Below are 25312 nucleotides of genomic sequence, written 5' to 3' on the forward strand. Positions count from 1 at the left end.
CGAGTCACTGTTTGGTGCGGTTTTTGGTCTGGCGGCATCATCGGGCCATTTTTTTTTTTCGGAAATGAGCGAGGAGCCGCGGTTACTGTAAATGACTAGCGTTACCGTGACATGCGCAACGAGTTGTTTCCAAAAATTGAAGAGGATGACAAGGACGACATTTGGTTTCAACAGGACGGCGCAACTTGTCACACTGCCAAAGTTACACTCGAACTTTTGGCTACCGTTTTTGGAAGCCGAATAATCAGCCCAAATTCCGATATCAATTGGCCGCCTCGGAGCTGTGATTTAAGCCCGTTGGGCTATTTTTTGTGGGGAGCCGTTAAGGACAAATGCTATGCGAACCATCCAGAGACGATTGATGCTATAAAACACGAAATCGAAGTTGCCATTCATGAAATTGGATCCCAAACAATCGAAAATGTGCTTAAAAATTGGATTGATCGAATGGCCTACTGTAAAGCCAGTCGTGGCAGTCATTTGAACGATATTATTTTTCATTCATAAATGACAATGTTCAATCTTTAAAATAAAAAAAAAAGTTTGAAAAAATATTGATTAGTTTTTTATTTATAGCCGATTCAAAAAGCAAATTTTACATGGCCCACCCTATACTATCCATGTGATTGCGTTTAATATTAAGATTTTTTTGATTTTGAATTGGTGAACGCAGTAAAAAAGAAAAAGTCAGCAAATAATGTTTGTAATCTTACCCCGTAGAACTGGAATAAGTGCCGCTGGTTACACATCTACGGCAACGACTTCACTCATAACTGCATTTTTACAGCCCGACGCGTCGTTAAGCAATGACGGCAATACACCATCTACAACTTGCTCATCTACACCAACAGAAGTATTGATTACCGCGATGGCTTGGTTGATATTTCAGAAACTTCACTGAAAAATATTAAAAGTTTCTATATTGCGTATTTCTCTGGAACTTCAACATATAATAGATTATATGCGGAATCATCTACAGGTTCACAAATATTTACAACCATAAAACCGAGTAGCACTTATAACTTTAAAAACGCATCATTCGCAGATATAGCAGTAACACCATCCATCGCAGTCCAATCACAACTTCCAATGACGTCGCCAGTTGCAGATGCTTGTTCCTTAAAAATAATCCCTGTGGAAGCTATGCCCGCTTCTATATCCACGACGATAATGCCCTCACCTATATCTTCAAACATCAAAACCTTGCCCACGGATTCTAGGGGATCAACACATCTGCTTTTTAATAGTCTAGTTTCATTTGATAGATCGCAACAGCAAAATTCACATAGACTTCTAGTTGAAGACCAGCGTACATTGCAACTCGCTCTAGAATTATCAATAGCAGGTTTGAATGATGCGGCTGCGAGTACAGTTTGCTCATCAGTCCATACACCTTCCAATAACAACCGTAATATAAATAACATTGCTAATATACATACGTCGAATTATCAAGAACAGCTAACGCATCAGAGTGCAATGGCCGGCACGCAACAGGAATATTTAGATCAAAAATTTGATTTAAATACACTTACTATGAATGGTGCCGTTTCTGCTGTTTCAATTGTTAACAATGATCATAATGAGAGTAATGTTAATCTTGCAGTAAACAATTGCAATAATAATGGTATCAATCAGTTTTCGGTCTTAAATCCACTACTGCCTACTGCACCAGATGATCGTTCCAAGAAATCCCAAAATATGACAGAATGTGTACCAGTACCAAGTTCGGAGCATGTCGCCGAAATAGTAGGACGCCAAGGTAGGTAAAAATGCGTGGATACATTTTCTCAATTAAATATACATAAATAATACTTAAGTAAACTACTTTTAGGAATGATAATTTAGTTAAATAAATTAAGTTCATAAATGAGTATCAAAGAAAAACTTTTTCGGGTTTGATATGTTGTTTATATTAGTAGTGCGCATATGCGTCTGCGCTCAAAATTTGTATGAAGCAATAAATTTACAGTTTTACGCGCACTTATGAAATAGTTTTGGATGAAATCGGTGCGTCCAAGTTTTGTTATGTAGTTTTTATCGCCTGTTTAAAATCTTCTTCATCAACCAGAAATGTTACACGAAATGTCAACAGAAGAGGCGTATGCTGATATCGAGCAACACACTTCCAGAAGTCTGAAAACAATGAAGATATACAATACATCAATACATATTTTTCTATTAATTAAAAACTTTGCTTACCGCTTGCATTTTGCAGTTTGTAATTTACTTCAATAAATATTAATTTGGTATTTGTTGAACATAGATGCGAAATGTTTTTACGGATCATAGACAATTGTGGTTGTGCATAAACCTTCAATTTACTCGATTCCCCTCCGATCTACTTAATAAACGAGGGAGCACTGATCCACGGTTGTCTCCTCGATGTGACTCTGAAGTCTGTCTCCTTCGAGAGGATGGTCGCGTTTCCGAATGTGAGGGATAAATGTGGTTGTGTACTGCTTGTACCACTTTGAGTGTGCGTGGGAGGTTACGTTAGGTTAGGTCGGTATGGTTGCCCAGGGAGTGAGCACACTTGGACGAAGAAAGATTCGTCCTTTGTGATACCATTGTGAAGGAGGTGAGGTGAAAGGGAAAGACCGATGGGATGCAAGGAGAGGGCGGGGAGAGGTGGTGATGGGATGGTTAGGAGCGTGCGGATTACGAACGATGACTATGTTTGCGTCACCCGCTTTGGGCTGCTGATGAAATTCATCATATTTTTAATGTCACCGCCAGCTATATCAGCAGGCGTGGCAAAGAAGTAAGAGCCAAGATGCCTGGATCTTAGCCCCGCCAGAGCACGGCAGCTAAGGAGAAGGTGCTGAGATGATTCCACCTCATCCTCCATACATCCAGCACAAAAAGGACTCAAGGTGATTCCAAGTCTCACAGCATGCATTCCTCGCGCATTGTGTCCTGTGAGAGAACCCACTAGATTGGAGAGTTGATATTTTGTCAGCCTCAGAAGCTCGCCCGAGCGCCTCCGGTCCACACCTGGCCAGAAGGATTTCGCGACCTTACACGTTTGTGTATTTGCTCAGCGCTCGCTGAGTTGGCGCGATGCCCATCTTTCCAGAAGCAGACCGCAGGTAGTCAGGGGGATCCCAATTTTCTCCCTTCTCGGGGAAATCACCTCACCTGTCCCTTGTCTCGCCAGCTCATCCGCCTCACAGTTTCCCACAATTTCGATGTGACCGGGAACCCAGATGATGTCAAAGAATTCGGACGCAGTCGAAAGTGAGGTCAAGCATTCCCTGACCAATTCCGAATGCACCTTCATAGACCTGAGGGCCCTTATTGCCGCTTGGCTGCCGGAGTAAATATTTACTTTCTTGACTGTTAGTACGCATTTGAGCAGCTGCCTCCTTGATTGCGGCTACCTCTGCCTGGAACACACTGCAGTGGTCCGGTAACCTGAATTTGAGTCTGATGGGGAGCCCCTCGCAAAAGACTCCTCCGCCAACCTTTCCTTCCAACTCCGATCCATCCGTGAACAAGTTCACCAGGCCCTGCCCCCAGGTGTAGCCTTCCGTCCACTCTTCCTTTGACGGGATGTGAGTGGAAAATGTTCCGGTTGGACTAAACGAGGGTATACACTGGTCTGTTGACGCAAGGATGAACTCGAAGTTTCTAAGCTGCTTGAGTGCCCATAAGCCCATAAGCCCCATCTGCCTGCGATGTCTACGGGTACCTTATTTAACATTGCGTTGACCGCCAGAGTAGGATTCGTTGGAAGCGCCTCACTGATTCCAATGAGTGCCGACCTCTGAACTCTCTCCAGCTTCTTCACCAATGTCGTCTTCTCTAGTGAGTTCCACCAGACTATGACTCCATATAACAAGACAGGCTTTACAATAGTATTATATAGCCAGAAAACAACTCGAGGCGAGAGGCCCCATCTTTTGCCAATTGCGCCCTTGCACCCATACAAGGCGATTGTTGCCTTCCTCACTCTTTCCTCAATATTGGGCTTCCATGTAAGCTTGCTGTCAAGGATAATACCTAGGTGTGTCCAAAAATTTTCCTTTAACAATTAGTGCCACGTCATCCGCGTAGGCAATTACCCTGCAGCTCCTCCAACAGGTCATTTAAAACAACAACCCAGAGGAATGGTGAGAGAACCCCACCTTGCGGAGTGCCTCTACTCACTTGCTGGTGGATGGAGATACCGCCCCACTCTGCCGTGCCAGTCCTGTCGCTAAGCATTTTGTGGATAAATCATATAAGGTCGGCTCCGACCCCTAGTTTACCTAGAGAGCTGGTAATTGCCTCCGGGAGGACGGTGTTAAAAGCCCCCTCAATGTCAAGGAAGCCGCCTACCTCAAACTCCTTCTGAAAAAGAGAATCTTCAATCTGTTCCACGATTGAATGTAGGGCAGATTCCACCGATCTGCCCTTGCAATAAGCATGTTAAGTATGCGACAGCCGACCCCGAGGAATTTCGCTTCTTATGTGCAGGTCAATCAGTCTCTCAAGGGTTTTCAGTAAGAAAGATGAGAGACTAATTGGCCTGAAGTCCTTAGGGGAGACGTGCGAGCTCTTGCCTGCCTTGGGTATAAAGACAACCCTCACGGCCTTCCATGATCTTGGTATATAGCCCCTGGCTACGCAGCTCGCATAGATGGGGCTCAACCAACGGCATGATACCTTCACAGATTTCTGCAGTTGAGCAGGTATAATGCCATCAGGACCAGGCCACTTGAAGGGCCTAAAGGAGTCAACGGCCCAAGCCAGGCGACGCTTATCCAGCAACCAGCCCCGGTCGGGAATGCAAGTTGAAATGCTATCCAGGCCGGTGCTGCTAGGTGCTGCGCTCATCGGAAAATGGGCGTCGAGAAGTAACTTCAGTGACTCCTCGCCACTCATCATCCAACGCCCCAATTCGTCTCTTAAGTACCCCAAGGGAGCGGAACTCTTCGTGAGTACTCGTCTACACCTGGAGGACTCATGGCAGCCCTCTACGCTCTCGCAGAAGCTTCTCCAAGAGTCCTTCTTAGCCTTTCTAATTTTGGACTTGTATTTTCCTAGCCCTGCTTTATACAGCTCCCATCCCGAGGGAGACCTAATTCTTTTAGCCCTGTTAAAAAGGCGTCTGCATGAGACCCTAAGCTCAGATAGCTCCGTTGCCCACCAGGGCGGTTTTTCCTTCCTGGAAAAAGCTGTTATTGGACAAGAGGTTTCCAAGGCTTTGTTGCAAGCTGAGGTGAAAGTTTCAACCAGTTTGTGGATCGCTTCTTCCGATAGATCTAGATTTCCTCCCGGTGCTTTGGGGAGTAGGCTCAGCAGATTTCTGTAGTATGCATCCCAGTCCGTCCTCCTCAGGTTCCTGTAGGGGGATCTTATTGGACGAGTTTGAGTGAGAGAGAACTGAATATACTTATGGTCCGAGAAGGAATGAGTGTTTAGCAACCTCCAATCGGAGATTCGGTTTATCAGTGAAGAAGAAGCCAAAGTAAGGTCAAGCACCTCTTCTCTGGCTGCGGTAATAAAAGTGGGGCCCTTACCCCTGTTACATATAAACAAGTCCTCGTTAAGTTCCTTCCTGATGAGTACACGGGATCTTGGTTTACCTGTCCTGCTATACGCCACTAGTTTTAGCTTTTCGTCCTGAGCCCAGAAATGCCGTTGCTGCTCAGCCACGGCTCCTGAATCAGGACTATATCAGCTCCACCTTGCTCAAGGTGGATAAGTAGGTTGGCGGATGCCGCCTTAGAGTGCTGAAGATTTATCTGAAGAATATTCATCCTCCAAGACCCTCTCCATCACCTGAAAGACAGCGTCCTCGCTCTCCGAGGCCAGAAGCCTCTCCTCCTGCGCCCTGTCCAAGAAAGACCCGATGCTTATGACGGACCCCGGTAAAGAGGGGGCGTCATCAGATTGTCACCCTCCGACGTGACGGATTCTACTTCCATGTCCACAGGACCTTCCTCTACTGTGGGCCTTGCTTCTCCCAGCACTTCCGGATGTGCAGGGGCATCTCCTTTGGCGTCGGTTTGGTAGACCTTAAGGACTACTTTCTCGAAGCCATAGTTGATGACCCCCTTTGCTTCAGCGAGAGGACTGAGAGACTCTGCATTCAGCAGAATCAGCGCTTGCCGATAGGATCCCTCAGTCCTCTCCACCTTAACCACCCTCCAGTTGTGCGTGGGAAGTTTGGGGTTACAATAGCGGAGGATTTCCTCCATCTCCTTCGAAGCAGAGGGTTCGGAGGGGAGCCAGACACGTGCTCGCGGACGCACAGGTAGATCCCTTCTGTCCACTGCCTTCAGCTTGGCTCCCTCCCATACCTCTCCCACCAAGGCCACTGCCGCCCAATAGATTGAGGCTGACCATTCGTTAGCGCAGACGATTATCTTGTAAGAACCGTAGTGCCATCCGGCATTTTCACAGCTTGGGGGTGGTCCAGGGTTTTCCCTCACTACCTTCATGAATACTGCGGAGATGGCGGACACAACCCTCTTCCACTCCTCCCTAGAGATGGCGCCGTCTTCTCTACCGCTGTCCATCACCCCGAGAATGATATTGTCATCGTTCAGGAGGCCGTTGAGGCCGCAGATCATTTAGCGCTACCCAGGGTGCACAACGTGGAGGCGATCTGCCCTACACCCCAGGTGCATGGGAAGAGATAGTTAGTTTTAATTCTGGAGATAATTAGTTTTAATTAAGAACGTAATTGTGTCGAAAAACGGCGGGTCTCATTGGCTATTTCCTTAAATGTCGCCAGCAACGTTTCTTTATCTTTGTCCAAAGTGCCATCTTCTAGTACCGTTTTGTGCAGGATTTTCTATTGTAGTTTCCGTATGGACAGTCCATTTATACGGTCCAGCAGTAGTCGTCATCATGTGACGATCGCTATGGCCTTGGCATCTTTTCTCTAGAGTCCTGACCAGTTACCTTCTATGTTGAACAAAATTTCATCAAACTTCCCGAACTTTTTTTACACACCATTAACTTATATCTACATTCTGTCAGAAAATATCGGAAATTGTTCATTTAAAAAGCGCGTGTTAGACATATGTCTAAATTACTTTTTGCTGGAATGTTGATAGAACTGTCCTCTATAATGTCGCAGAGTTTGAGCCTGATCTGTCAATTAGCTTGTTTTTGGCATTTAATTATATCAGTTAACCGCAGGTGTGCTCTGCGATTTTCACTATAGATAAAAATATCGAACAGAGAATTTGTCTTACATTTTGTTTGTTTGAACGGGATTTGGCAGTGTGCTTTATCAAAAACACGGGTCTACGAGTGGTATAATGCTTTTGCAGAGGGCCGAGACGTCGTGGAAGATTTGGCCCGATCTGGTCTCCCCTCAACGGATGAAAACGTCGACAAAGTCAATGAAATTGAGCTGGATAACCATCATTTAAGTTTGAGGAAGGTAGCTCGTGACCTTAGCGTAACTCACGAATCAATTCGACAGTCAACAGGCGGCTGAATGGCGCTATCCACATGAACCGAAACCCAAAAAACCACATCAAAGTTGGTCAAAAGTGAAAGTTATACTACTCATTTTCTTTGATTAACATGGTGTTGTGCACTCGGAATTCATTCCAAATGGTTCTACGGTAAATAAAGAATATTATCATATTTTGAAGTTATGCGTCGTTTGAGAGAGAATGTGCATAGGAAACGGCCCAATTTGTGGAAAGAAAACTCATGGACAACGCACCGTCTCATCACAAGGCTCATATTGTGAACACTTTTTTGAGCAAAAACCACCCTATTCACCGGATTTATCCACTGTGACTTTTTCCTTTTCCCAAAACTTAAAACTCGGCGGACGCCGCTATGAGTCGATAGAGGACATTAAGGAGAATTCGCTGAAGGAGCTGAAGAAGATCTCTTCAAACGCGTTTAAAAGGTGCTTTGATGACTGAACTAATCGTGGGCGTATGTGTATTGCTTCGAATGGAGCCTATTTTGAAGGCGACAAAATAAATTTTATTGAACAATTCGTAGGGCGGTGTTCCCTCACCATTTCTGTGAGCTGTCGTCAAAGACTTGCTGGGGAGTTGATGAGAACGGGCTGCTTTGTGATTGATGATCTGCGATTGTTTACGTGGATGACATGACGCTTATTATTAGGGGAAATATTGCGGATACCTACGATTTGATGCAGGGTTATCTAAATCCAGTGGTTAGTTGGACCACGGACTACTAAGTCCTTTCATGACGGTGCTCGTTCAATAGAACGAAGAAATATGAAATACCTATAGCTCCGCTCCCATCAATAGTAAATATCTAGGTCAAATCCTTGACGGAAAGTTAACGTGCAAACCCAACATCGGGGAGATAATAAGGAAGGTTATGGGCGCCTTGTATGGATCGAAGTGTGATATTGGTTAAAGATGGGCCCCCTCAGCTAGTTGAAATTTTTGCTTGATAATTTTAGGCTTCTTCTATTCGCCACTTCTCTGCTCGCTATCTCTCTGTGCGGCCCTTAACGAAAAATTTGCAATGTGAAAGCAACAAGAAAGTTATCAAGCAAGATTCGAAACTAGCGAGTATGGTTATACCTCATAAAACTGATATAACTCACTATTTTAAAACAAATGTATTGTAACAAACAAATGTATTGTAATTTTAGGCAGCTTTGCCTTTGCAGCCAGCGCTGCCAAGATATCTTTATTTACAACAGTTGCTTCACATATTCGTCGCTTGCTAACACTTGGCGAGGTATACTATATATACTATAAATCCAATTCTGTTGTATGGTGTTCCTCTCTGGTGGATCTTGCTGGTGAATAAATAAACAAAACGATGTCGGTGAAGAGGCTTGCGAGAGTTCAATAGTCTACCCAATTAGAATCAGTGGGGTGCCTTGAACCACTCCTACTGTAGCGCAATTAGATTAGAAGTTCGGACTATACTTTTTTACGGACATTCAGGTTTTGGGGGCCGTTTTGTCCTCGTTCACCACGAAATTCATTCTCTTTGCTTTTTTATACAGTATAGAAAAGGCAGAACTAACAGCGTTGTTAAGGCCGATGGTATCAATATCATTGGCATACGTCAACAATTGTACGTTCTTATAAAAAATTATGCCTGAGCTAATATGTTCTGCCGCTCGAACGATCCTTTCTAACATCAAGTTAAAGAAGTCACACTACAGTGAGTCACCCTGTCTGAAACCTCGTTTGGTATCAAACGGCTGTAAAGGTCCTTCCCAATTCTGACGGGGCTGCTGGTATTCAGCAACGTCATCTTGCACAGGCGTTTGTTTAACTTTGCGGGGCTATAAAATTCAAACATCGCGGCATATACTTTTCGTACTGTCGAATGCAGCTTTGAAGTCGATAAAACAATAGTGTGTGTCGATTATCCTTTCATGGGTCTTTTCCAAGACTTGGCGTATTGTGAATATCTGGTCAATGGTGGACTTTCTAGACAAATTCGCTTTGCCTCTTTATCCAGTTTGGAGAAGGCAGAACTAACAGTGCGGTTGTTAAGTCAATATCATCGGCATACGCCAACAATTGTATATATATATATATATATATATAATATATAATTGTACGTTCTTATAAAATATTGTGCCTGAGCGATTAAGCTATGAGTTAAAGAAGTCACACGACAGCGAGTCACCCTGTCTGAAACCTCGTTCGGTATCAAACGGCTCGGAGAGGTCCTTCCCAATTCTGACGGGACTCCTGGTATTCATCAACGTCATCTTGCAGAGTCGTTTGTTTAGTTTTGCGGGGATACCAAATTCCGACATCACGGCATGCAGGGAACTCCTTTTCGTACTATCGAATGCAACTTTGAAGTCGACGAAAGACACTTTCATGGGTCTTTTCCAAGATTTGGCGTTTTGCAAGTATTTGGCCAGTGGTAGACTTTCCAGGTCTAAAGCCACACTGATAAGGTCCAGTTGGTTGATGGTAGGCTTCAGCCTTTCGCACAATGTGCTCGCTAGAGCCTTATAAGCGATATTTAGAAGAGTAATTCCGCGATAGGTGGCACAGATTGCAGGATCACCCTTCTTATGGATTGGGCAGAGCACATTTAAATTCCAATCGGCAGGCATGCTTTCATCCGACCATATTTTATATATTAGAAGCTGATGCATGCATCTTACCAGCTCCTCGCCGCCATGTTTGAATAGCTCAGCCGGCAGTCCGTCGGCGCCCGTGGCTTTGTTGTTCTTCAGTCGCGTTATCGCTATTCTCACTCGTCATGGTCGGGTAGCGGAACCACAATTCCGTCGTCAACGATTGGGGTAAGGATCTTCACATTCTCTGTGACATGCGCAACTGTCACTGTTTAATATGTTCGAGAAGTGTTCCCTCCATAATTTAAGTATGCTCTGGATGTCAGATCGCCGTCTTTGTCCTTACAGGAAAACGCCCCGGTCTTGAAACCTTCTCTAAACCTCTGAACTTTCTGGTAGAATATTTGGGCGCTGTTCCTATTGGCCAACATCTCAAGCTCCTCACACTCACGTGTTTCGGCCTCTCGTTTCTTCTTTCTTCTAATACGTCTCTTTTCGTTTCTTCGCTCTCTGTAGCGATCCCAGATGGCTCGTGGTGCGCCCGATCGCAGCGTGGCTCTATAGGCAGCATATTTTCTTTCTGCTGCAGCATGAAATTCCGCGTCATACCAACTGTTTTTTCCGGCTCGCCGGAATCCGATTTCTTCTTCGGCGGCGGTACGTAGAGTTAGTTGGGCAATAGTCTCTGAAAGCAGGAGTGAGAGTCGAGATGTTTCGGATGTTCTGAAGCTACCCAGAGGATACTTGGGCTAATCCCGGAAGTTGTGAGCTGCTTGAACCATATGCAGAAGAATCGTCCTGGCCACTCCCAAGTGAATGGCCGTCAGTAACTTTCCCCACTTGCGGGGACTTCTACACGTGCAGCCATCCTCCAACACATGGAACTATCCAATAATTTCATTACTTTTATAATGATTGTAACACATGGGCTGAAGTCCCTTCAAGGTTTTATTGCATTCACTCTTTTTTTCAGTTAGTACTAACCTGAAAAAGGCAGCTGTTAAAATTTCATGATATTCTATTCATTAGTTCGGGAGTTATTGTACGAAGAGCGAATTTCGTGTTTTAATTTTACGCTTCTTTTTAATGGGGAAAAATATCGTTCAAGCATAGTAACCGCTTAAAAATTGTTATGCAGACTCCGTTCTATCAGAAACAACAATAAAACGATGGTTTGCTGACTTCAAGCGTGGTTGTAGAGACACCGATGATGCACAATACAATAAACCTAATTTTGAACAAAAAAAAAAAACGTGTTTTCTTGGTTAAGCCCCGGAATTTTCAGCCCATGTGTCAAATTGTTTGAAGTGGTGATTCATCCAGAATCCGATTAGCGTTTCTGCACCATTTTGTTGATATATCCTCGTTACCAACTTGTTTAGCGGTTAAAAACTTTGTTGATGTCTTAGGCAGACAGTTGTTTGAGACCCTGGAATAGTGGTTTGCCAAGGGTTGACATGGTATCCTTCCATAAAACAGGCCAGTCCAGTCGCTGCATATTGACGTTTGTTTGAGGTTGTATGTGGGCCATAAAGTTCTGCTAATTTTGCATGCCGTCTGATCTCTCCATCTATAATTCGCGATTCGGCGGTATTTGAGGAAATGTAATCTTGATTGCACCTAGTGGTGTGAATACCGATTCTGTAATAACGTTATTTATGGCAGATCACCTTCTGGCCAGTTCATTTGCTTTTTCGTTACCTTCCATGTCCGGGACCCAGATTAAGGTAACTTTAGGGTTTTCACTCAAGGTTGTAAAGCTATAACATTTCTTCTTTGTTCCATCAACTTAGAGATTGTTGTAGCCAAATCCAGTGCCTGGATTGCAGCTTGGCTATCCGAAAGAATAGCGGTATTGCGCTTAAAAGAGAAATCTGCGATTAGCACCTATAAGCCTCTCCAAGTGCCAGTTCTTCAGTCTCTTCCATACTGCTAGTTTTAGGGAAACGCACAGATTTTTCAGCTTTAAGTCTATGTGAATACATATGTATCTGCTCCAACATCACAATCCATTTTAGAACCATCTGTGTAGGCTGTAGTGTCAAAATTTTTTATTCCCCCTTTGTCCTTATTCCATTCCTCCTGAAATGGAAAGAGAGTGACAAAATTCCTATTGAATGTTAACGTCGGGACAATGTTGTTGTTGTAGTGGTTGAGTATTCCTGCTGAAATATTCGTAATTAGTGACTAGACTTTTACTACCACTGTTCTCGTGTGATGGTGTCGTTGCTCTAGCTAGACCTGGACATTCGCATAGATAGTGGAAGAGACTTTCTTTCACCCCTTCCCCTTCACAGCTCCTGCAGATGATATTGAAAGGGAGGTTAAGTCTAGCTGCGTGATCCCCTACTTTCCAATGACCTGTAAGGGCTACAGTTATACGTGAAATGCCCTCTGGATGTTGTACGACGGCCATATTTTTCTACACGTATTTATCTGCTTCCACCTTCTTTCGGCTAAAACATAGTAGTGCGAAGCAATGAATGTTTTTATTGTGTTAAAAGGGGTAGCAATCGCCACCGCCTCTGTTATGTTTAGTGCCGATCCTTTTCTTGCTAGCTCATCTGCCATCACATTACCCTCTATGTTCCTATAACCGGGAACCCATATCAGAATAATTTGAAGCCAATGACCAAGCAGCTCTAGTTCCTTTCCGTATTGTAAAACTAATTAAGATTAAATGGAATTGGAATCTAATTCCTTAATAGCAGCTTGACTGTCTGAAAAGATGGCTATTCTTGCACCAATTTTTTTGTAGTATTTTAGTGAATTGCATGCTTCTCTGATTGCTGGTAGTTCTGCCTGGAACACGCTGGCATAGTCAGGAAGTCGAATTAACTGAGATAGGTTGAGCGGCTCCGACAGTAAGCCAGCTCCCACACCACAGTTCATCGTAGAACCGTCAATGTAGATTTTCAATATCGTATCTTCCAATCATCTTTCCTTTCCTCCATTCGGCTCTCGGTGGAAAACGTACCGTTAAGTCTTTCTTGAAGTTAAGGTTGGGGACTGTGTAGTTTGATTTGTTTCTGAACAGTGAGGGTCCTTGTAAGAGGATCTTTCTGTCACCGTACGATCTTGTTGTCCAGCTTCCTATATCTCTGAGTCTCACCGCGCTGCAAGTAGCGATCATTTTTATATGTAAATCTAATGGTAATAGATGTGTTAGTACATTAAGGGGGTCTTCTACCGTCACGGTTTGAAAAAATCGATTTTTTTTTTTTTAGATTTTTTAAAAGCTACTAATGTTAAGAGTATGCTATAAAGAGGGTTTTATGAAAAACATGTTCCTTCATGAGCATTTCGGGGAGAATACATGCATGCGCGTGGCATTTTCGAGCGTTTCTGTGGCGTGACTTTATCTTTAAACGCCTTTTCCCGAAAGTTGACTTTTTTCAACTTTCTGGTCACACATCTACTATAAATATTTGTCGAATTCATTCCATCTTTTTTCCAGTTATTCAGTGAACATCTCGCTATGTTTTCCCAGACCACTTTTTTCAATTTTTGATTAGTTTAATTTTGCGGGCCTCTAAAGTGTAAAAAAAAGAGGAAATTTTCAAACTTTTTTTTTAAAATCACGCATTTTTTACAAATTTCAAAATATTTAAAATCGCCACTGGGAAAACATAGCCAACGCTACACTTTATGATAAAAAAAAAAAATTTTTTGATTTCAGATAAGTAAAATGGTCGATCGCGTGCCACAAAGTCGCCTAGGACATTTTTACAAGGGCAACCTCGAGGACGGTTCAAGGACACAGGGCCAAAGAATTCGATTTGAAAAATATATTTTTAAATAGTGCAAACTTGTGCAAATCAAATAAAAAAAATCTGATTTCATTATCTCAAGTGGTTGCTTTGTAATTAATTCCCAAAAATAGGCCCGAGATTAAGGCGCGACGGTAGAAGACCCCCTTAAGCGCTTCAGTAGGTCTAGTGCTAAGCGCTCCTGTGGTAGATACACGCAGTTCTTTGTATCTTGTTCAGCTTGGTTTGGTTGTATTTCTTTTCTGTTGCGGGCCACCAGACTAGTGCCGCATATGTTAGTATGGGCCTTACAATGGCTGTGTAAGACCAATTTGATAGTTCTGGTTGGAGACCCCTTTTTTTACCCAACATTCTCTTACACGCGTAAAGTGCTGTATTCGCTTTCTTTACCCTGTACTCTACGTTGGACCTCCTACTGACTTTGGGATCTAAGATGACACCTAAGTATTTTGCCTTAAACCACAATCTGTGGCCCAACTACTGAGTAATCCCAGAGCTCCTTCCATAATCTCACTGATTATGGTTAGAAACATTCCTGAAATCATAAGCACTATGTCGTTCCGCATACGCCACTGCTTTAATTCCCTTTGGGTTGAATTTGGTAAGGATATTGTTAACAACTAATAACCACAGCAAAGGGGACAAACCCCTTCCCTGAGGGATTCCCCTGTTGACAGAGTGTTTTACTGTGCTGCTGCCTGTCTCACCGATGATTATTATAGTTTTAAGCATGTTCTCTATCCATTCGTCGAGACCTATGTCTGTGCCTAACATATAATATTAAAAGCCTCGATTATGTAATATATCTTATGCTAAGGTCGTAAGAAACCCCCTCTATGTCGAGAAAAAGGGCTAGTGAGTATTGTTTGTATTCTATGCTCTTTTCAATCGTACTTACAACCTCATGAAAAGCTGTCTTTTTTGTGTTTGTAATCTTTTCTCTGAGATACACATCCAACAATCGCTCGAATTTTTTAAGAATAAAGGAGAATAGATGGAATAAAGGAGCGACGATCTAGTTGGTCCTCTCCGAGGCAAACTGAAATTGTCGCAATAATAGACTGCCATGTCCATAAACTTCATTTAACCTAAATGCACTCATTGTTGCCATCTTCGTAATAGGTAGGTATATTGGAATAATGTATGTCAGTGCATTCAGAGCCTCCCTAGGAGATGATCTGATTCCGACGTCCGTTATTACACAGGCTGATCTTTTTATTCCTACCCTAGAGCTTTCCACCAAACTACGTAATCATGCGATAAAATTGGTGAAGACGCCTTCTTCTTCCAAGCATACGCTTACAGCCATATAAAGCAATTTCTGCTTTTATTACCCGTTCTTCGAGTTTAATTTCAAGCTAAGATTGGAGTTCAGAACACTATTAAGTTTATTAAGATTTTGTTAATCTCACATAACCAAATAAGTGGAGATAATACTCCCCTCTGCGGAGACCCCCTATGGACCTTAGTTATGTTGATATTACACATATTAGCTTCGACCCAATTACTAATGCGATTGTCCACGCGTAAGTCTATCAACGCCTGTTGGATGACATCAGTATTAAAACTGTTAAAGGCGCCTTCTATATCCTAGAATGCCGCCATGGTATAATGTTTGTTCTCTAGAGATCCCTCTAGTGTTTACCTCGTGAAGCGCTATCTCCGTATATTTCTCTTTAAGATACGCATGCTGCGCAGTTGATATACCAGAACTCTCCAAAGGGCTTCTGATGTGTATATCCAAAAGTCTTTCGAAGGTTTTTAAGAGGAAGAATGAAAGAGTGAATGGCCTCAAATCCTTCGCTGATTCATGCCCCCTCCTACCTAGTTTTGGTATGACGAGACCTTAATTAGTTTTCAACTATCTGGAATATGGCCTTATTTTAAACACTCTTTAAAAATTTCCTCTAGCCATGGTAGAATACAGTCCAGGGTTTCTTGCAACATCTTTGGATTGATTCCATCTGGCCCCGGAGATTTAAAGATTTGATTGCCCATGCAAATCTCTACTTGGTAATCATTCCATTTGCAAGATGATGTGTATTATATTGGCTCCGCCTAATATAATTTCCACTTTCGTGGCGCTGCATCTGCGAAAATGGGTGTTTAAGAGAAGTTCTAGAAATTCTTCTGTAGTAGTCTATGCAAAGAACACGGGTAAGCCTAGCAGAATTGATTGACGAGCAAAATTCCCTCCAGCTTTCTTTCTTGGCCGCCCTAATTGTCTTCTTGTACTGTCTAGGGCTTTCTCTGTACAGTTCTCAATGTCCTGTCGAGTAGCTGAAGTTAAACGTTGATTAAGGTTTTCCTTTAGCTTTTAAGAGCTCACTGTTCTACCAAGCAGGGTGAGTTTTTTTTGATAAATTATATGAGACAGGACGTTTTGTAGGCTCTACTAAATGTCTTCTCTAGTGCAATAACCCTACCCTCAAGGTTTTCCGTGAGATTGATTTGGTGGATAGGAATCCCTCCTATCCTGTTATTTATTATACTTTTGAACCTCTTCCAGTTGGTCCTTAATGGATTTCGTAGAGTAAGGGTGGATATACCTACCCTCCAACTGTCTTTCCTTCCTGAGCTATTTTCAGTCAATAAAATAACATCAATTACTTCCATCCTCTGAAGAACTCCGCTCTAGGAAAGGTGAAAGTGGGAGTGTTACTCCCACTTACATACCTACAAGTTAATATTAATAACGAAGTCTTGAGAGGACTCACTCCAATCATTAATCTCAAAACTTCCCCATGAAGCGTGCCTCGGATTGGCGTCGCGTACGAGTGGAGCAGAATTTTACAAGCACAGGAAACACTCTTCGAAAATAGTGTTATGAACAATTGAGAATACTCGCACAGTTTTTCTCTATAACTCTACTCTGGTACCTGGGCTACAGTATCATTGAGGGTAACGGTGTTAGCTAGACTGAGCACTACGCTCCAAATTATCCAACATTTCCATTCCTCCCCTCTTCGGCTGACTTCCACCCCGGGACCGCATTTGCACTATATCGAAGGTGGATCCGGGATTGTGGATATGAACCGCAAAAGAAACGTGCGTCCAGGCTCTCTACCTATGACGTATGGGGCTTATACGTCGCTGATAATTTCCATTACTTTCGTTATGAAGCATATGGAACTTCGAAAGTGTGCGGTAATGTCATGTGCATTACCGTCTTGTCTGCGTATGGATGACCGTGAGTCGTTAACTCAAGCGTCCATACTTGTTGTCGGTATGTCTGAGTCGATCTCCTCTGGAACACTGTTTCAGACAGCTCTATTTTTCGTCTTTATTCGTCCTGCTTGTCTCACTTGGCTGTCTTCCAAATATCGTGGCTAACTGCCCACGTTCTCTTGCGAATCTTTCAAGGCAGAAGAGTACGTGTCACACGTCTTCAAACTTCTCTGGGCAGGTAGCACAGTGTGGTGAAGCTGAGAGACCAAACCTATGTAGATAATACAGCCGCGTCCACTCAGCATCTGAGGGAGGATGTAATCTACTTTTTTGCTTCGTTTATAGTACAGGTTGTAGTATTTTCAGTAAACCTCTTCACCTCAGTGCCCTGCACCCAAAGTTACTGAATTAAGGCGATGTCGGCGTTCTTCTCCGCTGGTTAGGTTGTCCGTTGCAGTCCCCGAGTACTGCAGATTGACCTGGACAACCCATCTGAGGCCCATGCTTACAGGTCGTTTTACAGGGTATTGGCATCGCCAAGCTAGATGCCCGTATGCTGTTCGTTAACATGTCGTTTTTGGCAGAACCGCCGTCGTCCAGTTGCATGCGTGTGAACAGTCGTCAACCTCGTCCTGCTCATCCCACAGATTTGCAGAGCGGAATAATTCGCTGGCTGGGACTAGTTTGAGTCTCAAACCTTTCCGTTTCCAGTGAGTCAAATCCTGGCTCTTGACGTTTGGAGTTTGACATGACATAATCAACGACAATACGAGATAGCATACAACTTCTCCAATGTAGGTTTACCGCGGTTAGTTAGTTCATTCACCAACTCATTGCAGTGGTGTAACCAGACACCTTGTTATTCTTCGAAGGTTGATCGCTTTCGTCTTGCAAACGATTGCGCTTTAAGGCTTCTGCCTTCTGGGTGGCCTTGAACGCCAGGGACTCGTCGACCACCTTTTGCCTTCTCGGCCGTGTCTTTTGGATGAGTTTTACCTTCGATCTCATTTATTTTTATTCTGCGGAGAATAGCGAGAGACCTCTGGTGAAGCTTATACCTGGACGGGCATTTATTTTCATTTTGACGCTGTCATCAACGGATGATGGGGAAGGTTGATTTAGAGTTGATGTCGTGCTGTGGCCCACAGCTTTTCCATCAACTATGTCTTGACTAGAGGGCAGTGTACATCCGTTTGGTCCATTTGTCCATCTGTTTTGTCCTTGTTTGTTTGTTTGTTTGTTAACAGTAATAGTAGCCCCGCCAGTGTCGGGTATATCACCTGTCATCTTCGTCTAGCTCATCTAGGGGTAGGCCCAGGTAACATGCTGTTTCGACGGGATGGGTCCAGAGGGAGAGAGGTGTTAGATGAGTCGGTTTTAGGGGGCATGTGAAAAGGTGGTTAGTGTCGTGCGGGGTGCCTTCACATGCCGAACATATGTTTGGTATGTCGGGGTCGATTCTGGATAGGTAGGAGTTTAACCTGCTACAATATCCAGAACGTAATTGTGCCAGTGTTACACGCGTCTTACGAGGAAGCTGGAGCTCTTCATCTGCTGTAGGTGGTGGTTGGACTCTGATTACGGCATTCACAGGAAGGTGGTGACGGTCTCCCGGTGAATGTCGTTTAGTGACTGTCTAAATACTGTCAGGTCCAGTAGATTGCGGTCAGTTTTGTCCTGGATTTCGTCAGCGTAGTCTAAGAGATGTCTCTTGACGTGCCTGGGAGGCGGTTCAGGCTCAAGCAGGTGTCTACAGGGGTGAAACCTGCGGTAACATCCCAGCAGGAACTGCTTGCTGAGCAGTTTGTTATGCTCCGTTACTGGGAGCATTTGAGCCTCGTTGTGTAGGTGTTGAACCGGGGACATCAGGAGGCAACCGGTCACTGTTCGAATGGCAGTATTTTGGCATGTCTGAAGCTTTGTCCACTGTAGTCACTAGCTCCAGGCGACCAGACATGCGCTGCATAGTTTAGAACCGGCCGATCAATTGCCTTGAATGTCGATAGCAATAGTTCTTTGTCTTTGCCCCAAGTGCTGCCGGCAAGCGATTTGAGGACCTTGTTGCGGTTTTAGACTTTACTGGCAATTCCGGTTGTGTGCGCTGAGAAGGAGAGCAAACTGTCAAAGGTTACATCCAAAATTTTGGGGTTGTTTACTGTCGGTATTGGTGTGTCATCGACTTTTACCTTAAGGGACAAGTTGACCTCCTTTGTCCAGGTGGTGAAGAAGGTCGCCGTGTATTTAGTGGGGGAAAGTTGGAGATTCCTCGCAGTGCAAAAGCGAGAAAGATCGGTGAGGTAGTTGTTGACTTTGGAACCCTGGCCATCGATGTCATTGCCCGACGCCATTATCGTGCAGTCGTCAGCGTATGAGACCAGGGGAAACTCCCGCTGGTAAGTGGGGGAGCTTCAAAATATAGAAGTTGAACAACAAGGGAGAAAGGACACCACCCTGCGGTACACCTTGCTTTATCTTCCTCTGCTTTGATGTTTGATCTCGAAAAGTCACTGACGAGTGACGACCGCTCAGATAGTTTGCGGACCACCTCTTCAGCCCTGGCGGGAGTGTCGACTGATAAATATCATCTAGTAGCGTGGAATGGCTGACTGTGTCGAAAGCCTTCTTCAGATCCAACGCCACTAGGACAGTCCTTTCGCAGGGGCGGTTTTGGTTAAGCCCGCGGTTTATTTGGGCGTTTATGGCGGTGAGTGCAGTGGTGGTGCTATGCACTCGTCGGAAACCGTGCTGATGTGGGGCTGAGGCCAGGTGTTTCGTGAAGAGTGGGAGTAGGAGGGCTTCAAGTGTCTTCACCACTGGGGAACGGAGAGTTATCGGACGATAAGATTCCCCTTGGTTGGCGGGTTTCCCAGGTTTTAGTAGTGGGACCACTCTCCCTGCTTTCCACTTGTCAGTGACGATGAGAGTGGCCAGGGACAGATTGAAGACCCTTGTGCGAAATCCTACTCCCAAAGGTCTCAGGTGCCTCAGCATCAGCGCGTTTAGTCCGTCAGGGCCAATGGCTTTTGATGTTTTCTGCCCTGTTTTGTCCTTAGGTCAGTTTACCTGTCCGTCCGTTTTGTCTTTAAGTCAGTCCGTTTGTCTGTCTGTTTGTTGATGGTTTCCGATTTTTTGGGTTTTTGGTTGTTAATATTTTCTGTTTCTTACGGTCATCCGCCCCGCCGGGGTCTGCACATATCGCCATGTGCGGTGACCAAGAAGGATATAGGAGAAATAATCGGTCGCCCATGCTAGCGCCCATACAATGGCAAGGGCACCGTTACAACCTGAAGCGGTATCAGGAGGACTACGTTGAAACGAAATTCATGACTACGTTAGAAGACATCCTTATTTTTAATCCCTTGGCTGCCAAACCCGCCCAATAGGCGCGGGTCGCATCACACCTTGGGTTGAGGGTTTTTAACGAAATTAACATCTCCGACCTGTGTGGCTCGCGGGAGATAATTTCCTACCACCCATATTTGAGAGGCGTTACCTTATCCACCACCTGGAGACGCACATTCTAATGATAACAGATTCGCCGGAGAGAATATATTTAGTGCGAATTTTGACAGTCGCGGAAAGATAGTGTTATGCTAATTCCGTTGAGTTGCATCGAAGTCGCTATGAATATTTATTATATATATACTTGCCAGAAAAAGTATCTGTACTCAAAGAAATGAAAGCAACATATTAAGAAATTCATTTAAAAAAATTTTCCATTTTAAACTTTTACGAGAAATGTTTAGTTAGTAATTTTTCTACAATTTCTATACATTTTCTAAGTACATATTTAAAAATAAAATTTTACAAAAGAAAAACAAAAAACTTCACTTTAAAGAAGCAGAAAAAGTTTCCGTACCCATGAAAACAGGGATTCCCCGCAGAATGCAGTGGCTTATTCATACCCAACAGCGGTTTTATTTTATTTTGTAATTGATTTTGATGTCACTAAATAACTTTGGACATATTTAATGTTTTTGTATACAAGTAATAGCGATGGCCCTCAAATTAGTGTTGACGAGAGAAAAATTATCCTGAAACTTAGAAATGAAGGCAAATCTTTCCGCAAAATTGGGAAAATCATAGGAAGAAGTCACTCTTTTGTGCAGTATGTCGCGCAAACATACAATACTACTAGTTCGATTGTGTCAAAGGAACGTCCTGGTCGACCTAGCAAGCTGACCGTACATGAAAAACGACCCATATTGCAATAAGCGAAATATAATCCTTGAATTACGGCTCCTCAAATATGTAAAAACATTTCAAGTTCCTTTGGCAAGCATGCGGACGAATATGCTGTACGTAAAATACTTAAAAAAAATGGGTATCGCGTAGCACGTAGAAAACCGTATATATCCGAAGTCAACAGAAAAAAACGCATGGATTTTGCAAACGAATATATTAACAAGCCTCCAGAATTTTGGGAATGTGTTCAATTTTCGGATGAAAGCAAATATTTCATATTTGGCATTAGAAGAAGAAAACTAGTGTGGTGTATGAGCGTTACTGCGCTCGAAAAAGAAAATCTTGTAGCAGTTGTGAAGCATGGAGTTTTAGGGGTGATGGTCTGGTGGCGTATGGCGGCACAAGGAATTAGCAAATTTGTTTTTTTAGAGTATAGAATACAGAGGATGATGCAAAGCGTTCAATAGTTGGAGGTCGGTGATGATATCTGGTTTCAGGATAATAATGACTCCAAGCATTCGGCATATAATATTAAACCCTGGTTGCTGTATAGCACAAATCACCAATTGCGCACGCCGCCCCAATCCCCAGACCTCAATCCCATTAAGCATTTGTGGAATTTACTGGAGCGCAAAATCCGTCAGCACAGCATAACCTCCAAGGGAATTCTTAAAAACGCAATAATTAATGAATGGAATAAAATTACCAAAGAGGATACTTCTAAATTGGTCCATTCCATACCACATTGCGGAGGTCCTCAAGCGGAAAGGCTATCCCACAAGTTACTAACACCTAATTTTTTTTTTAAATACAGGGTGGCTGATGAATTTTGCTACATTAAGAAACTCAAATAACTTTTTTTTTAATGTATGGAATTCATTTATTTTTTTGAATTTAAATGCCCCCCATGCTCGTTGACACAAGTGCGGCATCTTAGTAAAAAGTTGTTCATTGCTGCTTTGAGAGTTGCGACAGGAATAGCCGCAATTGTTGCCCGAATGGATTGTTTTAGTTCATCCAAATTTGTTGGCTTTGTTTTATAAACTTCTTGTTTACATAAACCCCACAAGAAAAAGTCAGGTGCAGTAAGGTCAGGCGACCTGGGGGGCCAACGAAATTCGGAGTTTCTTGAAATCAGTTTATTGGGAAATTTTCGTCGCAACTCTGTCATAACAGTCTGGGCTATGTGAGACGTTGCCCCATCTTGTTGAAAGGAATTCTCTTTCGGCGTAGTTCTGGATAGAAAAATTCTTTCAGCATTTTCAAATAACGGTCTCCAGTAACCGTAACGGTGTGACCATTTTCTTCAAAAAAATAAGGCCCGACAATACAGCGTGAAGAAACCACACACCACACTGTCACTCAAAGAGGATGCAATTCCGTCTCGTGGAGTATCTGTGGGTTAGAAGTACTCCATATTCGACAATTTTGTTTGTTCACATTGCCGTTTAAATCGAAATGGGCCTCATCAGACATGAAAAGGCAGTTTAACATGTTTTGGTCTTCTTCCACCATTTGCAGGATCTTCTGGCAAAATTCCAAACGAATCGGCAAGTCTGCTGCATTCAGTTTGTTAACCATTTGAATTTTGTAGGGAAATAAGTCTAAATCTTTGTGCATTATTGTTTGCAAAGACTGTCGGCTGACACCAAGTTGAGCAGATAAGCTTCTTGTTGAAACCCTTAGATTGCTTTGTATAGCTGCAGCTACAGCAGCGATCGTTTCCTCCGTCCGAACTGGTGGGTTTCGATGATAAGGCCTTCTTGCGACTGTTCCTTGCTCAGCAAAATTATTCACCAGTCTCATTATGGTCCATCTGCTCGGGGGATCGCCGCCAAACATCCGCCTGTACTCTCTCTGTACCAAAACTACGGACTCCAGTGCGTGATAGCGGCGGACTATCCAAATTCTTGTTTGCGTGTCCCAGTTATCCATTTTAATAAATTTTAAAGATCAATCTGCAAATTAAAACAAAAATGGAACAGATAACTTAAAAAGAAAAAAAGTTATTCAATTTTTTTTTGGTAGCGGCTTTCATCAGCCACCCTGTATGAATACTTTAACCGTATATTGCAATGTACGAATACTTTTTCTGCTTCTTTGAAGTAAAGTTTTTTGTTTTGGTTTTGTGAAATTTAATTTTTAAAGATGTACTTAGGAGAAAAATGTATAGAAATTTTAGTAAAATTACTGACTAAACATTTCTCATAAAAGTTTAATGCTCTATTTTTTTTAAATGAATTTCTTAATATGTTGCCCTCATTGCTTATCTTATATATATTTTAAAATAAAGTCAACTTTTTGTGTGTGTTCGCTAACCGGCCATGTCTTTGCAGCGAATTAAACCAAACTTACACACATTGTTAAGTAGGTATTGAAGATGGTTTCCGTATAGTTTGGATGCCTATTGGTGGATAGGGCTCGAGATATAGGTCAAAACGTAGACCCGGGTAACCTTCGGATATGTATGTACAATATGGGTATCAAATGGAAGCTGTTGATGAATGCTTTAGATCAGAGTATTTTTCATGCCGCTCCGTGACTAGGGCCTCGAGATAGAGACCAAAACGTGGAGCCTGGAATGTGTTTGTACAATATGGATATCAAATTGAAGCTGTTGGTGAATGCTTTAGTTCAGAGTATTTTTCATGCCGCTCCGTGACTGGGGTCTCGAGATATAGGTCAAAACGTGGACTCAGGTAACCTTCGGATGTGTATGTACAATATGGGTATCAAATGGAAGCTGTTGGTGAATGCTTTAGTTTAGAGTATTTTTCATGCCGCTCCGTTACTTGGGTCTCGAGATAGAGACCAAAACGTGGAGCCTGGAATGTGTTTGTACAATATGGATATCAAATTGAAGCTGTTGGTGAATGCTTTAGTTCAGAGTATTTTTCATGCCGCTCCGTGACTGGGGTCTCGAGATATAGGTCAAAACGTGGACTCAGGTAACCTTCGGATGTGTATGCACAATATGGGTATCAAATGGAAGCTGTTGGTGAATGCTTTAGTTCAGAGTATTTTTCATGCCGCTCCGTGACTAGGGTCTCGAGATAGAGACCAAAACGTGGTATTGAATAAAGAAATAAATAATAATATGAGAATAAAGAAATAAATAATATGAAAACCATATCTTTTCTGTTCTAAACCATATCTATTCTATTTTAGTGTGCCCAGCGAAGCGGGCCGGGTTTGCTAGTCTTATATCTTATATTTAAAATAAAGTCAACTTTTTGTGTGTATTCGCTAACCGGCCGTGTCTTTGCACCGAATTAAACCAAACTTACACACATTGTTAAGTAGGTATTGAAGATGGTTTACGTATAATTTGGATGCCTATTGGTGGATAGGGCTCGAGATATAGGTCAAAACGTGGACCCGGGTAACCTTCGGATGTGTATGTACAATATGGGTATCAAATGGAAGCTGTTGGTGAATGCTTTAGTTCAGAGTATTTTTCATGCCGCTCCGTGACTAGGGTCTCGAGATAGATACCAAAACGTGGACCCTAGAATGTGTTTGTACAATATGGATAGAAAATTGAAGCTATTGGTGAATGCTTTAGTACGGAGTATTTTTCACGCCGGTCCGTGACTGGGGTCTCCAGATATAGGTCAAAACGTAGACCCGGGTAACCTTTGGTTGTGTATGTACAATATGGGTATCAAATGAAAGCTGTTGATAAGTGCTTTAATACGAGGTAATTTTCATACCTATTGATGACTAGGGTCTGGAAATATATGTCAAAACGTGGACCCGCCGTGTCTTTGCACCGAATTAAACCAAACTTACACACATTGTTAAGTAGGTATTGAAGATGGTTTCCGTATAGTTTGGATACCTATTGGTAGATAGGGTTTCGAGATATAGGTCAAAACGTGGACCCGGGTAACCTTCGGCTGTGTATGTACAATATGGGTATTAAATTAAAGCTGTTGATAAGTGCTTTAATACGGGGTAATTTTCATACTTATTGATGACTAGGGTCTCGAAATATATGCCAAAACGTGGACCCGCCCTGTCTTTGCCCAGCGAAGCGGGCCGGGTTTGCTAGTATATAATAAAATAAAGTCAACTTTTTGTGTGTGTTCGCTAACCGGCCGTGTCCTTGCATCGAATTAAACCAAACTTACACACATTGTTAAGAAGGTATTGAAGATGGTTTCCGTATAGTTTGGATACCTATTGGTGGATA

At 43.0% G+C, this 25312-nt stretch overlaps 1 protein-coding gene across 3 annotated transcripts in view; it reads left to right on the forward strand.

The window, feature by feature from the left end:
* The window catches only part of LOC129250012 (probable serine/threonine-protein kinase nek3), a 175530-nt gene that overhangs the window by 66273 nt on the left and 83945 nt on the right, over positions 1-25312 (forward strand). The window contains exons 3-5 of one of the 3 annotated variants that reach the window (XM_054889662.1): positions 788-979; positions 1046-1540; positions 1604-1759. In XM_054889662.1, the coding sequence (XP_054745637.1) occupies positions 1090-1540; positions 1604-1759 (607 nt within the window). In that variant the 5' untranslated portion in view covers positions 788-979; positions 1046-1089. Of the gene's footprint in view, positions 1-720; positions 980-1045; positions 1760-25312 lie in introns of all 3 variants that reach the window. The other 2 variants (XM_054889661.1, XM_054889660.1) reach the window with 2 other exon arrangements.

Source organism: Anastrepha obliqua, chromosome 6, assembly GCF_027943255.1.
Source record: "Anastrepha obliqua isolate idAnaObli1 chromosome 6, idAnaObli1_1.0, whole genome shotgun sequence".
NCBI classification, from domain to species: domain Eukaryota; kingdom Metazoa; phylum Arthropoda; class Insecta; order Diptera; family Tephritidae; genus Anastrepha; species Anastrepha obliqua.